Here is a 15,546-nt window from a genome sequence, read left to right as displayed (position 1 = left end):
AATTAATCTGCAAAATCAGATGAATCCGCAGTTCATCTGCATGCTATACAGCAATAATGCTATATTGTGAAATGCTGACCTGGGTGACGTCACATTCGCATTCCTCCACAAAACAGGAAGTTATTCATTTTCATGGCGTGGTATTAAAAAAAATTTGAATATATAAATCGAACGCTTCCACACGCATCCAAGTGGTCCATTTCGATTCATACAAATAATATATGGTAAAAAATGTTTTTTTTTTTTTTTTTAATTAAAAAGTGCCGTTTGCTCTGGATCCGCAGAGAGGTGTGACGTGGTCTGGTCATGGACCGCGGTCCGCCAATTGAGGACCACGCCTCTAGCCCCTTCTCACATAGCTCCTCTCACTCTTATACTTCTTCTCTGGTTGCTTTCGTCAAGGTTCTCCATTGTCACCAAACACAGAGGAGGAGGTGCAAGACACATATGCTGCATTTCTGATTGCTATTTGCTCATCAAACTTGAATGTGTTGAGTTTTGAACTCTTGTGTGTTGTAGGTTGATATGACTGATGTTACATGAGAAATGTGTGTAACAACGGAAATTTTGACAACGGGTTATTCTGCAATTGACTGCAGTGTGTTTTAAGTTGAAGCGTTGAGCTTTTACATGGAAGGTGTGTGCAACAACTGAACACTGAGTGTAGTGTTTAGACAACGTCGTGACAAGCAATTGGCACCAGAGTGTAAAGTAGGAAAGTCAGAGTCTATGGAGTGGGAAGTAGTGACAAGTCAGGTTGAACGAATGGAACGTTAAGGTTGTGCAAACTGTGCCAAAGTTTATGTTTTTGTGTGTTAACAATCGTGAAAAACTAATGTCAACATTTGGACTTATTTTTGTTCATTCATGTCAGGCTACCAATTTTATTCATTCAATTAAAAAAAGTCAGTGTTAACGTTATCTTCAATTTTAATGTACATACATCCAATGTTCTTAAGTTAACCCCTCCCCGCCCCCAAATAACTAAATAAAATTTTTCTTAAAATTCTGGCTTCGTGGCGACCTTTATGTTAGGGTGTTCCGCTAATGATTTTCTAGCCACTTTCACCCTGGGTTTTGATGCATATTCTGCATTCACCAGTTTTCTGTTACAGTAATTTTCAGACTATAAGTTGCTACTTTTTTCCTTCATTTTGAATCCTGCAGCTTATAGTCACGTGTGGCTCACTTGTTGATATATTTCGGGTAATAGGCAGAACTTTATTTGACAGCAGTGTCAAAAGACTGTCATAAGACCGTCATAATTATAACATGATACTATCATGTTTATGACAGATGTCATCTAGCTAATAATGTCACTAACTCCATTTATGTCCAGCTCGGATATTTTACATTCATTCAAAAGTGAGATAATTTGCCGGATAACACTAAATGACATCTGTTATAAGCATTGATTAACTCTTATGACAGTGTCATAATTATGATTGTTTAATGACAGTCTTATGGTGCCACTGTCAAATAAAGTGTTACCAAATACCATAACTAGCAATTCATTAAAAAACTGGAACAGTAACTGAAGAAATAATTCGCACAGAACACACATTTTAATTGTTATTTACATCTGTAGCACTGCAATGCATGCTAGGAGGCATGTTGGACGACAACAGTGTTGACAGCAGGCGGCAGCAGAGTTTGACTGTCTCCGCCAGTCAAGAGCAGGGATGGCCAAATGAAGCTTCTTGAAGCAAAGACGCTTTGCAGCCAATTAGTTCAAAGCTTCATGACGGTTCATTTGATCTTATGACAGTCGTATTATGCCGCTGTCAAATAAAGTGTTACTATCTTTCTGTCTAACTATCCTATTATACAGTGAGTACAGCTGCGGCTTATAGTCCAGTGTAGCTTATCTATGAACAAATGCCGTTTTCATGCAAAATTTGGTGGGTGGCGGCTTACAGTCAGGTGCATGTTATAGTGAAAAAATTACGGTATCTTAATTTGGCTTTCTTTTTAACAATACAAAATGATTAGTAATTTTATATTATAAACTAGCTGTTTTGCTCTATCATTAATGTTCGTTGACATATTATGAAAGTCATTTTTTTTTGTTACTTTACATGCCTTTCCTATGCATTGCAAAATGATTCAGAACCATTCATTGGTATCATTCATTTAATGTTTTCCTCTCTCTCTTTTTTTTTTCTAAAAATTTTTTTTACCAAGGTATTTATTAATGGTGGATGATAAGGACAAGCAGGAGAAGAAGCGCTCACAGTCAGTCACAAGACCCTCTTCTGTTTCTTCAGTCAAGAATTTTTACTTTGGAGGATCACCAAGTAGCAACCTCCAAAACTTTACAGGCTGCATTACGTATGCTTATATTAACAGGTAAATTGCTTCTAAATGTGAACATTCGCAATGCTAGTGAAAGTGGTTTGTTTCATAATGTGCACAAGGATGAAGCGCATTCACTGGTGTTCAGGGCTGTACTTTTGTTATTGTATTTGTGTATCTTTTTTTTTAAAGAACAATACAATAAAATAATTTTAACATTTAACAATGATGAACTGGTTATAAAAACAGTAATAACAGGCAATTAAAAAAAAAAAAAAGTCTCAGTCAATTTTTTGCTCAAGGTCAAAATTGTCCTATATTAGCTGCAATGGCAACTAATTCAATGTCTCAAGTTTTACTATTGCAATATTTTTTTTCAATGTTCGTTGGAGTGCACTCTTTGAAAATAAAAATGTATGTGTCCATACCTGTCAACCCGAGCCTGTTGGCAATCTTACAAATAGTGACGTATGCCCTTACAAATAGGTGACTAATCTTACAACGTTCTACGTAGCGTGCAATATGAAACAAGAATAAAACTCATTTTTTAAAAATAATATGAATTTATTGGTAATATTGTAACATATAACCTGGTGCAATCAAAGAACAATCAATATCTTCAGCTACATCATGATTACTAAAATTTAACAGTGACTTTTGTTATAATTGTATGTAGCACTTTTGGCAATATCTATCATGTCTTTTGATGGCTGCACTTCAGCTTGCAATTCAGTTTGACTTGAAGGTAGTTCGTGTGTCCAATTAAAAACTAAAAAGGTCAATTGATAAAATTAACTTACCGATGCAATCTTTGAGTCAGGGAACATTTCTTTTGCTAATTCTGAGACGTGATCGGCAATAGTTCCAGGCAAATTGTTTTCGGCAACAAATTGGCAGAATGAAATCTTCGCTTTCGTCACTTTTCATTCTGCAGACTTCATCTTCATGACCAGTGTTGTTAATCTAACTTTAAAAAAGTAATTAATTACAGTTACAAATTACTTCTCCCAAAAAGTAATTGAGTTAGTAACTCAGTTACCTGAAAGTAAGAGTAATTAGTTACTTGGCAAAGTAACTGGTGTTACCTTTCATGTGTTTTTCTTCATTTAAAAAAACAAAAAACACAGTAACTTTGCTATGTTTGGAAATCGTTTTAATGTTGTGAATCAACTGTTAAAGTTGTTAAAATTGCTACCGTTTTTGCATTAGTTCCCTTCTGTCTACTTTCGGCAATTTTTAAAACTGTTTATTCATTCAAAGATAGATTCAAGTTAAGATTTTGCCGATTTAGGAGTATTTTAGATTAAAAGTTACTTAAGTTCGCTAGGAAGGTTCACTACAACAGAGCCTTTCTGAGAAGTCTACTGCTTCAAAATGGCGGCTGTTTATTAACGCCACCGTCTGTCATTACACATGTAGTTCTATAAGCATTTCATATCCAGGCATAGATTGTAGGCTGTCGGCTACAGTCAGAAATCATTAGAGCCACCTAGCCTAGCATCGCAACACTCTTCTCCCTCAGTGTCTCTGACTTTTCTCGCGTCATTCAACCAACATACTAACGCATCGTAACGCACATTGTCTCGCTGCCGAAACGGTGACAAAATCCGAACAGTGAAAAAAAAATGTAATGCCGAAAAACGTACAGATTTTGAACGTACGGCATACACATTTAAAAATCAGTGCTCACTTGTACAAATTACGCCGAAACCATACAACTTGACAGGTATGCGTGCCAGTCCGATGACTGACAGACAGTCGGTCTGTTATTCCAGAATTTTCGATGTTCTTGGTTATTCAAAACACTTTGGGTAGCTCGCCATCGTCAATCCACTCTGATGATCTTTTTTTTCCAATCAGAAAAAAAACCTGACCTGTATTTAACACAGGTCCTGGGTTACAATCTTTTCAGTTTCATTTATTTTGGACAACTTTTTCAAACATTACTGAGTGTAAACACTCAACAATAAAACGATGTATTCACAAGCATTTTGAATGCCATAAATGATACATTTTCCATGACACAAAAACGTTAATAACACTTTCAAAAGCGTTTTGTATGCAATAGTGTAAATGACCGAATAGTCTTAACTGACGATGCCTGGTCCTCTTCCTCTCACACAAGGCTTCTGGCCTGCACGAATAAGGCGCTAGCAGTTAGCCAAGGATGTAAAATTAGCATTAGCGAATTAGCGAAGTGTGTTTCCACATCTTACCGAGTAGTCTCTACTCAGTATTTCACGGCGCGACCGTTTGAATTCGCATTTCACAACAGACACGCCACGCAGCAGCAGTTGATGCATCTGTCTAATCGTTTTTCTGTTTTTCTGTTTTTTTCTGGCGCGAACAAAAACTATGTCCCTTCAGTTAGAAAAGCCAACGTTCAAAATGAAAGTGCGCATGCGCTGACGTCACAGCCGCGAGTCTCTGAATAACAATTACTTTTTCAAATGTCGCTCATCCCCTCTCGTGTTGTTGTTAGGTATAACGCTTCCATATTTTGCTCTCTGGGCTACATTATGAACGAGTTCCGTTCTTTTGCTAGCAACGTAACCCGAATTAATGCGCAAATCGGAATTAAAGTCAAACTTTACGTCAAAATACTTCGTATGAAAAAACTCAAATACATTTAAAAGTACGTGAGGTGCATGTAGATGACAACCATGGGAAATTGTGTACATTTTGATGATAGAATATGAGTTGACTGAAATGTTAAAATTGCTGCACTGACCAAAACCCTTCATTTAATTGTGCTAATTTGATCTTTACTGTATTTATGCAGACAAGACCGAGACATTGAGCCTGAGGACTTTCAGCGCTATATCGAGAATGTCCAGACTGAACTGGAGGACTGTCCAGTGCAAAAGCCTCCTTCTGCTTTTTCGTCAAAACTCAGGGATGACAAACACGTAGCTAAACAAAGGCGATCGCGACAGGTAAGGAAAAAAAAAACCATCACACTGAATTAAAGATACTAAGTTTTAAAGTGCCTGTGACACAAAAAACATGTTTATTTCATATTACACGTGGTATCTTATGCTCCTGAATGAAATGGACCGCTTGGATGTGTGTGGAAGCGATTAATGTATTCATTCAATTTTTGGAGTCCCACGCTACGAAAGTGATGACTTCTGGCCACTGTCTCGGATTGAGGAAGAAGGCGAATGTGACGTCAGCGGACTAACCATCTTCACAATTCAGCCATTATTATCGTATGCAGAATGAAGGGAATAGTATCTTTTCTCGTATTTACCGTTCGACTGTTTGTATTGCTCCAACACACTTAATATAATCAATCAGGGAATAGCATCTTTTCTTATATTTACTGTTATGTTGTGTTTGTATTACTTTAACATATGCAATATAAAATAAATAGAATTTATATCATAGTTTAAGGAAAACAAGCAGAATTTATTTGACATAAGGCATAAGAGATACATGATGCCTTCTCATCACGGAAGCCCAACCCGTGCGTCATGCAACGGACTGAGCAAGATGACACAGACAACCAGGTGATAGGCAAGACATCTACAAGCCCACGTCTGCAACACCAAAAATCCCGCAATCAGTTCTTCAGGACAGTCCAGAACAAATGGTGGGACGTCCTGTCCTATCAGGAACACCGGCCCAATATCCAACTGATAACACAACTGATAAGACTCCGAGCGCCTCTTTGAAGTTGAGGGCAGTGGCGCCTCCAGAAATTTTTCATAGGGGTGGCCAGATGGGGCCACTTAAAATCTTGGGGTGGCACACCAAAACTAAAAGCCATAATTTGAGGTTTTCATTATATTATTGTGGTTAATCAGGGGAAAACTATCAGAAAGACTTAAGGACACGGCTACTGATATACTTTGGTGTATTGTGTAATATTTGATATTACTAATGATTTAATGTGCATAGTTCAGAACTGTCCAGTCAACATTTTGAGTTCCACAACAATTCTGTTTTATTGTGTTATGTATATATTAGGCATAAGGTGTACATTTAACAAAACTACATAAATGCATTCATTTGGGATGATATGCATAACTGATGCTACAACAATCCACTGATATACTGGCAATCGGGATGGCCAACAAATTTATTGGGGGGGCCATGGCCACCCCTGGCGACCCCCTAGTGGCACCATTGGTTGAGGCAGGCAAAATCTCCCACTCCGGTTGCCTCAGTAATGGTGACTCAGCAACTGTGACGCACAAACTAAACAGCCCAAACTGCATCAGAAGATTATCCTAAACAATGCCCAAACACACCCTTCTTCCTGCCCACAGCCCGCCCCGCAAGAGCCTTCAAAAAGACTGAATGTTTAACTAATCGTTGTCATTTTTCTCTCGGGAACCTTTTGTTGACTTGTGATACGGTGACCCTGAGTCTGCCTCCTTGCCTGGGTCTGTCGCTGTTTGCTTGTCAACTTGTGTTTCGAAGCCTTCTTCCAGCTTTCAAAATGGAGTCAGTACAAGGGGTTAAGACTAAGGTGAACACCCGGAGTTTGGCCTTTTGGCCGGGTTGTCGGAGTTGTTGGAGTCGCACAGGTCCGGCGGTTCGGCTGGCGTGGTTCGGCAGTCTGGCTAAAAGGTCGGATTCCTTCAAGAAGGACTGCGGATTCAGCTGATTTTGCGGATTAAATTGTTTATTTTTTTTGCGTCACGCCAGCTAAATGTGCTGCAGGTTTTTGTTGCTACACAAGGGAGAGTGGTGTGAGGCTTTTTGGATTTCTAAAAGATCCTTTTAAGCATGAATAATGGGCAAGACATGTATGACAGTGGCGCAACCACTGGACAGATAACTAAGTGAGTAAGCTACGTGTTTTATGTTATGTCAAATACTGGGATCATGGCAGATGTTTTAATAAGGACGTGGCTTGCATTTTGTGGGAGACAATGCGCCCTGTCCACCGAGAAGGCCACTTGGCCGACGACCAGCGGCTTGTTGCACACCATGGTCGCCTGGCAATAAAGGCGTGCCTCGGCTTGGGCCCGGGGAGTCCCCCGCTCTCATCTCCGGTTCTCGATTATGTCCAGACATCCACCCCCTTCGGTCCTTTTCACGTGCCCGCCGAGAGAGCACTATCCGCGGCTTGGACTCAGGGAGCCCCTCGCTCTCGTCTCCGGTTCTCGACTGTGTCCAGATTTCAAGCCCCCTCGGTCCTCTTCGCGTGCCCCCTTGGGCTTGGGCAGCTTCCTTCTGGCCGATAGGTGAAGACAATAAACCCCTTCGCCGTTTGTGACTAGTCAGGGTAGTTTTGTTTGAGTTTTTGTTTTCGAAAGGCGAGGAAAAGACTTGGAAAAGGGGTTAGCATGTCGCCTAGCTGTCACGCCTCAAGTTTTGTTTACGCTCTTTCCTCCGTCTCCGAAGAGACAGGGAAATGACAAAAGCCGGACTAACTCAGGAGGCATAAAATACTGTTGGGGAGCTTGAAGAAGTAAACAGTTTTGACGATTATGCAGTAATTTTGCCCTGTCGTACTGAATAAATGCACTTTTAATATTTCATATTCCAGTTAGCACAAGACTGTTATTTGTCATGACCATACCATTTAGTTAGCAATTGGGGAAAAATACTTACGTACATAAAAAGAATATTCTGTAAAAAATTGGAGTAGAGAGATTAAAACAATGCTTCGCTCTGAATCTTCACCCTCAATTGGCTGAATTCTAAATCAGCAGAAATCGTTATTCTGCCAACGTCATCACCCAGCTGGAGGCGATGGAGCGCTATAATGACAGGCGGGGCTAAACGGCAGATTAAAAGACTAATTTCTCGTCATCTGTGTTTTGCCAAATTGCCGTATATTTTCGAATCCTCCGAAAGTAGGAATTTAATTCACATAATATTGCTATTTAAGACTTTTTTTTATCCTGTTACGGGCACCTTAAGATTTCATTTGACATCAATTTAATGTGCCTCTTAGAAACATAGCCACAACATTTAATTTGTCCTTCCACAGGTTAACATGGAATCTGAATCTAGCCACAAAGTTGCTCCCTGCCATCCCTCATCAAGTCACCAAGCAATACAGAATTCCTACCGTTATGGCAGCTTTGCAAACAGTAGACATCACTATAGAGAGCTCCCGGAATCAATTTCACATTTGTAAGTATAATTCTTTGCAATGTCAAGAAATTTAAATGCTTTCTTTGAGTAGTCTTTCAATGTTTTCCCTTCCAGGTCCAACGTTTCCTTATCCCTAAGGACCAAGACATCATTTGGCCTCATTTTTTATGTATCTGACATCCAAGAGAAAAACTTTATGACTCTTTTCCTGGCCAAAGGTCGGCTTGTGTACACTTTCAATGCGGGTGATCAGCGGGTCGAGATCTGGAGTAATGAAAACTGCAATGATGGCGCGTGGCATAATGTAAGTTCATCATGTTGTTCCACATGTTGTTTCTAAAGCTGACGTTATATACAAAACATTTTTTTTTCACGTGTATGCATGTCACATTCAGGATTTCCGGAAGCGCAGTGCTGCCAGTGTGTGAAACATTTCTACGAAGGCTTTCTCGTTTTAATGTATTGCCAGGTCGTTTTAACATATTGACAACTCGTGTCAACCTATTGACAACTCGCCAGGTTACCAACGAGTTCCGTTCCCGCATTGGCGACGTAAACCAAATTTCCGCGCAAGTCGGAATTAACCCTTTAAGTACCCCCCCCCCAAAAAAAGTAGGTTACCCCGAAATCTTAAAATAACTATCCAGAAACATGTATTATATGTCATTTTTAAAAAATAAAGTAAAAAAAAGATACTGTGAGGTACATTATATTAAATCTCGTTACATTCAGTGACTATTCGGGTTTTGCTTGAGTGAGTCGCCGTGCTGAGAGAAAAGGGCACTATAGGAAGAAGGACAGGTCAGGGAGGATGGATATCATGGCCGCTATGGTCACCAGAATCGCCTCTCTCAATGCAAGCCTGCTCTCCGAACGCAAAAAAAAAAAACGGATCGGGACTCGCAAGAGTATATTTGTATTTTGAAGATTCGAGGAAATAACAACCACAACAATAAATAGAATGTGCATAACGTGCCCCTTATCTGGGCAACAAACATAATGCAACAAAATGCAGCCTGCAATTATAAAAAATAAAACAGCACCCTATCGAAAAAGTAAAGTACTATATACAGCCAGAGTTCACGCATGTTGATTAATGACTCTTTCATTTACTAGTCACTGTCTGTGAACGATTTCCACGCTTTATTCTCTCCCTGGTTGCAACAAAACTTGCAGCACTAGTGGAGTTTGGAGAGGCAATCCACTTCTTAAATCTATTTTTGCACTCCTCTTACTTCTCCAGAAGTAATGCAATTGCACTTACTGGGTACTCCGCTGCAATAATAGTATGCCTTCCCTCTTTTTGTGATTTAACAACTTCTCACTACAGAGCAAATATTCAGAAAATCCTTCCGCTTTGGCAATGAATGCAATTAATTCGGCCCAAGAAACGTTGAATTCTCTGTTCTCCTCAGTTATTTATCTCTTTTCCCCTTTGGGTTCCACGGCCCATCACATAAGTTTGTTCACAACAGCCGCCCTGCTGATAGAAACGTGTGTCGCAGGCGATGACACAAATCTTCATTGACAGAATGTTGAAATGTAATATTTATTCTACACCATTATTATTTTTTTTACACCATTTGAAAATGTTAACAACATATATCACTCATTATGTCAAAGCCAAAATTAGTCCAAATTTCAGACAGGGGGCTGCGTGATGTCAGCACTCAAAATTAATATCTCAATCTCTCAAAAACGATAAAAGCACAAATTAAAAATTTTCAGCACAAACGAAGCATAAACGATTTGTCACAGTTTTTAGCCCTTTTTAATCAAAATAGTGGGCTGGTTAATCTCAGACTGACCCACAAAAGAAATGTAAATATCTTGAAAACAAGGGCCTAGGTGTGCATACTGACAGTAGGGACATACTATAACACGACCAACTTTTCAGGATGCTCAAAATGTCCCCACCAAACTTTAAGCAACCTTATATGCATTATATAATGAGTTCAGTTATACAGGTAATTTGGATTGTCTTCTCATATGTTATAAAGACCCTACCATTATTAAGTGAATTTTTTTCATATTAGAGCTTACATTTACCCCTTTTCACTTGCTGAATGCACCGGTCCATTTTTCCCCCTCAAACGCACGTTTGATTAGCTGATGACTTGTCCCACCCCCGACACATGCACGCTTAGAAATACAGAATACAGAAATTCATGTCGACCAAGGTCGTAGGTTTGCATAGGGACGGTAGGGACATGATACTACCAACTTTTCAGGATGCTCAAATTGTCCCCACCAACTTTTCAGCAACCTTATTTGCATTTTATAATGAGGTCAGTTATATACAGTAGGTTATTTAGATTGCCTTCCCATATGTTGTAAGGATACAATTGACCCTACCATTATTAAGTGAATTATTTTCACTATGTTCAGACTTATATTTACACCATCTTCCCTTGCTGAATGTGCTAGTCCATTTCCCCCCCTCAAACTCACATTTGATTGGCTGATGACTTGACCACACCCCACACACACATGCACTGAACCGACGAAAATACAACATGTCGCCAACATGCTGCCTCCTCCGCCCCCTTTAAAGAGGAGGGATATTAGATTTTTTTTTTTCAGCCAGCAGCAGCCACTGTAAGTAATGTAAAAATACGTCAATGTTATGGAGGCGGGGAACACACCACTAATTTTGCTACTGAAATTTTGCAACAACCTGCATCAGAATTTGCATAACATTAAACTGTGTGAATTTGCTAACTTGCAAAACTCGGGTTGGAAGCTGCTTAGAGAGACGTGTCCTCCACCTTTGTGTTTTCTGCTGTTAACGTTAATTAAACTGTGAGAAAAGTTGGTGAACTGAAGTTTACATACACCCTTCTACCCAAAAAAGCTTTTTCCCCTCCAAATTCAAAGCTGAGATAGCTAAGCTAGCAAGCTAATATCTAAGTCAAATCCCGTTCAAATTTCAAATTGACTATGAATAATTTTGCTTTTTGCGGTTGATTGTCACTTTGGAAAAGGATATGAAACTTTGGATTTCACACTGTTCTTTTTGTTGTTTTCAGGTCTACATTCTCATTTTATTGTCACATCCTTGTAGGGCTGCAGCTATCGCTTATTTAAGTAGTCGATTAATTAGTTCAAATAATCGAGTAATCAGATAAGGAACATAAAAAATTTAAATACCTGAGCTGAACCTCAAATGGTATAAAAAAATAAAAACAAAACAAAAAACAATTGGCTAACTTCAATAGCAAATGCTAGCTTAAATGCCATGAAATGGTAACTTTTTTTTTTTTTTGACAATGCCCTTAACAAATGGTTCAAACACATATTCCCACAAAAAAAACAACGGCTAAATAGACCAATAAACTAATTAAAAAATGTATATATATACTGTATACACACACACACACACACACACATATATATATATGTATATATATATATATATATATATATATATATATATATATATATATATATATATATATATATATATTTTTTTTTTTTTAAAGTTAAAAAAAACATTAGGTCAAACAAAAACTTATGTTGGTCTTAACAGGGAGCAGCTGGATTCAGCCATGTGAAATTAGTTGTGTCATATTCACTTTTTCCACTAGAGGGCAGTGTATCCACCCAAATCAATAAAACTAAATGCAAATGCTTTCAAAACACCACAACGCCACTTTAAACGAATACTCAAAGCAGCAAAATTTCATTCGAATCTTTTTTCTTATCGAATTACTCGAGTTAATCGATTAATCGTTGCACCACTACATTCTTGCATCAAACTATTTTCATGGCGTGAACTGAGGCAAATTTTCTTTTATTTACCGTAGTTTTTTTATTATCTGAGCAGGCCACTCTCGCCGTAGGTCTCTCATACTCCCTCATACCAAGTGCAACAGTCAACCTTCCACTGAGCAAACTAGTTTATTTTTCCATTAGATCGAGGGCTAGCAGTTGTAAGAGTGGAACAAAGCCTGTAAATTGAACCAGCAGATCAGTCCAAAACCTAGTCTAAAATGTCACTTTGCCTTTAGTAAGCATATGAAAACAGGGCTTTGTGTCTTAATCTTTGCCGAACCCCTTAGACTTATGCACCGAACCCCTGGGGTTTGATCGAACCCAGGTTAGACTATCAATTATTAGGTTCATATTTGCGAGAAATGTAGCCCTGACCTCCGTTCACCCAATCTGTTTGATCTTAATAATGTCCTGTGCCCAGCAAAAAGTGTATATGCATGTTATGCTGTTATATCGTCCCTACAAATGTTGAGCCCAAACCTACACCCTTGCGTGAAAACGATAGCAGCACAAATTGGCCTTTTTACCGCAAAAACAAACACAAACGTAGCACAAACGACTGACATCATTCTGATATGAATTTGCGTCTGCATGACTGCTTGGTTTTGATATGTATTGTACATTGAATAGTGGATAATAAACATATAAGGAGGTCGAATGACTCCGCTGCTCATGCATCATTAACCTGGACTGTGAAAAGAACTTGTGCTTTCTCTGCACAGGTCGTTTTAACCCGTGATGGAAATATGGGAAAATTGATCATCGATGGACACACAATCCTAGGAGAAAGCTTTTTTGTCAAAGATACATCATGGCATATCAGCACCCCCCTCTATTTTGGAGGCGTACCACCACAGCGTGCACGAAAAAACATTCAGGTTTGATTTTTATTATTATTATTATGATTTTTAAATCTGCACACCAATTATTGTGATATACCATTATTAGAGAGGATGATGTTGATGTGATGAAATGAAGATATGTGTTGCAATACAGTGATCCCTCCTACTTCGCACTTCAAACTTCGTGCCCTCAGCCCATCGTGGATTTTTTTCCAATTAAAAAAAAGAAAAATATATATACTGTATATATATATATATATATATATATATATATATATACACATACAGTATTTTATTATAAAATGTCTGCATGCATGTATACATGTACAGATCATTGTTGTCTTTTTTATGATATCATTATTATTATATCTGCAGAGCTTAAAAAACATTTATTAAAATATACAAACAAGATTTGTTTTTTAAAATTATAAAAAATGTCTTATACAGTGGTATGAAAACGTATCTGAACCTTTTGGAATTCCTCACATTTCAGCATAAAATCACCATCAAATGTGAGCTCGTATTTTAATGAGGATGGTAGAAGTGGGAAAAATAAGTAAGTGAACCATCACATTTAATATTTTGTGCCCCCCCCCCCCTTCACCTTTGGCAACAATAACTGCAACCAGACGCTTCCTGTAGCGTCAGATGAATATGGTAAATCAATAAGGACTAATCTTGGCCCATTCTTCTCTCCAAAACTGCTGTAGGTCAGTCAGATTCCTGAGACGTCTGGCATGAAACGCTGTCTTTAGGTCATGCCACAGCATCTCAATGGGGTTCAAGTCTGGACTTTGACTTGGCCACTCCAGAACGTGATTTTTTTTTCATCCGAAACCATTCTGAAGTGGATTTACTTCTGTATTTTGGATCGTTGTCTTGTTGCAGCATCCATCCTCTTTTTAGCTTCAAATGACTGACAGACAGCCTCAGGTTTTCCTGCAAAACATTCTGATAAAATTCTGAATTCATTCTTCCATTAATGATTGCAAGTTGTCCAGGCCCTGAGGCAGTAAAACAGCCCCAAATCATGAGCTGATCACGAACTGTTCCATTTTTCCTCCACACATGACGTTGTGTGTTACTCCCAAACAATTCTACTTTGGGTTCATCAGTCCACAAAATATTTTGCCAAAACTTCTGTGGAGTGTCCAAATGCCTTTTTGCAAACATTAAATGAGCAACAATGTTTTTTCTTTGTTGTTGTTTGTTGTTGTTTCTTTTAGAAAGCAATGGCTTCCTCCGTGGAGTCCTCCCATGAACACCATTCTTGGCCATAGTTTAACATATAGCTGATGTGTGCACAGAGATATTGGACTGTGCCAGTAACTTCTGTAAGTCTTTAGCAGACATTCTAGGGTTCTTTTTTACCTCTCTGAGTATTCTGCACTGAACTCTTGGCGTCATCTTTGGTAGACGGCCACTCCATGGGAGAGAAACAACAGTGCCAAACTCTCTCCATTTGTAGACAACTTCTTTGACTGTCGATCGATGAACATCCAGACTTTTAGAGATGGTTTTGTATTCTGTATTTGTAGCTTTATACAAATCAACAATCCTTGATCGCAGGTCTTCAGACAGCTCTTTTGACCGACCCATGATGCACATCAGACAATGCTTCTCATCAAGACAATTCTTACCAGGTGTGTGCTGGGTTTTATAGTGGGCAGGGCAGCTTTAAATCACTCATCAGTGATTGGACACACACCGTACTTGAAATGTTTGGTAAAAACTGGTTTCAATTGCTCTTTAAGTCTCCTTAGGCAGATGGTTCACTTACTTATTTTCCCCCTTCGGTGGGGTCAGGACACCCCCGCCCTACCGAGGCAACAAGTTGATAGCTCGGCGCCTTAGACGTCAAGACACGCCGAACCCTCACCTCAGTTGCCATGGCAACCACGACCCAGCCACGAAAGATGAGACGCGAACTTGACCGCCCAAACCTGCCACAGAAGGATTATCCCAAGACAACACCCAGGCACACCTCCCGCCCGGCCCACTCCACTGCAGCTTTCAAAAGACTAAACATTTAGCTAACAACTGTCGCTTCTCGGGAACAGTCTGATGTATCTGTTGTTTTGCGGACCCTGGATTCAGCATTGCCTCTCTGTCGTCTGTTTTGCCTTCCTTTTTGATTACTGTCGACGAATAAATTGTCAACCTGTTTTCGGTGAGCCTTCTTCAAACTTTTGGAACATGGAGTCAGTACAAAGGGTTAACACTAGAGTAAAAGCGCGAAGTTTGGCTTTCCGGCCGACTTCCTGGGGCTGCGCCAGCGGGACGCCTACTGGCTCGGCTGTCACTGTTCCGGCGGCATGGTTGGGAAGCCGAATTCCTTCAGTTAGAAATACATTGAACACGCACACATTTTTTTTCCTATCAAATGTAAATAAACTCTGCCTCTAATTTAATCTATACTGCGAAAAACGAGGGATCATGGTACACAACTACCTAATTTTTGGGCCTAATTTGTGTAAATGACAAAAATTGATGACTTTGCAAATTTGCCACGAAAAAATAGAAAAGGCACTTTATTTTCCCTCAAATATGTAAGAGTGATTTATGTCTGTGACCTTTG

At 39.1% G+C, this 15,546-nt stretch overlaps 1 protein-coding gene across 1 annotated transcript in view; it reads left to right on the top strand.

Annotated features, from left to right (window-relative positions):
• lama4 (laminin, alpha 4) overlaps nucleotides 1-15,546 on the top strand; it is a 106,561-nt gene that overhangs the window by 76,733 nt on the left and 14,282 nt on the right. Inside the window, exons 31-35 of the mRNA XM_057823020.1 lie at nucleotides 2,185-2,349; nucleotides 5,078-5,231; nucleotides 8,246-8,391; nucleotides 8,467-8,656; nucleotides 12,849-13,004. Coding sequence (XP_057679003.1) covers nucleotides 2,185-2,349; nucleotides 5,078-5,231; nucleotides 8,246-8,391; nucleotides 8,467-8,656; nucleotides 12,849-13,004 — 811 coding nt within the window. The remainder of the gene's footprint in view (nucleotides 1-2,184; nucleotides 2,350-5,077; nucleotides 5,232-8,245; nucleotides 8,392-8,466; nucleotides 8,657-12,848; nucleotides 13,005-15,546) is intronic.

Source organism: Corythoichthys intestinalis, chromosome 19 (assembly GCF_030265065.1).
Source record: "Corythoichthys intestinalis isolate RoL2023-P3 chromosome 19, ASM3026506v1, whole genome shotgun sequence".
NCBI classification, from domain to species: domain Eukaryota; kingdom Metazoa; phylum Chordata; class Actinopteri; order Syngnathiformes; family Syngnathidae; genus Corythoichthys; species Corythoichthys intestinalis.
Note: the sequence above shows the minus strand (reverse complement) of the source record. Positions and strands in the feature narration are given on the sequence as shown.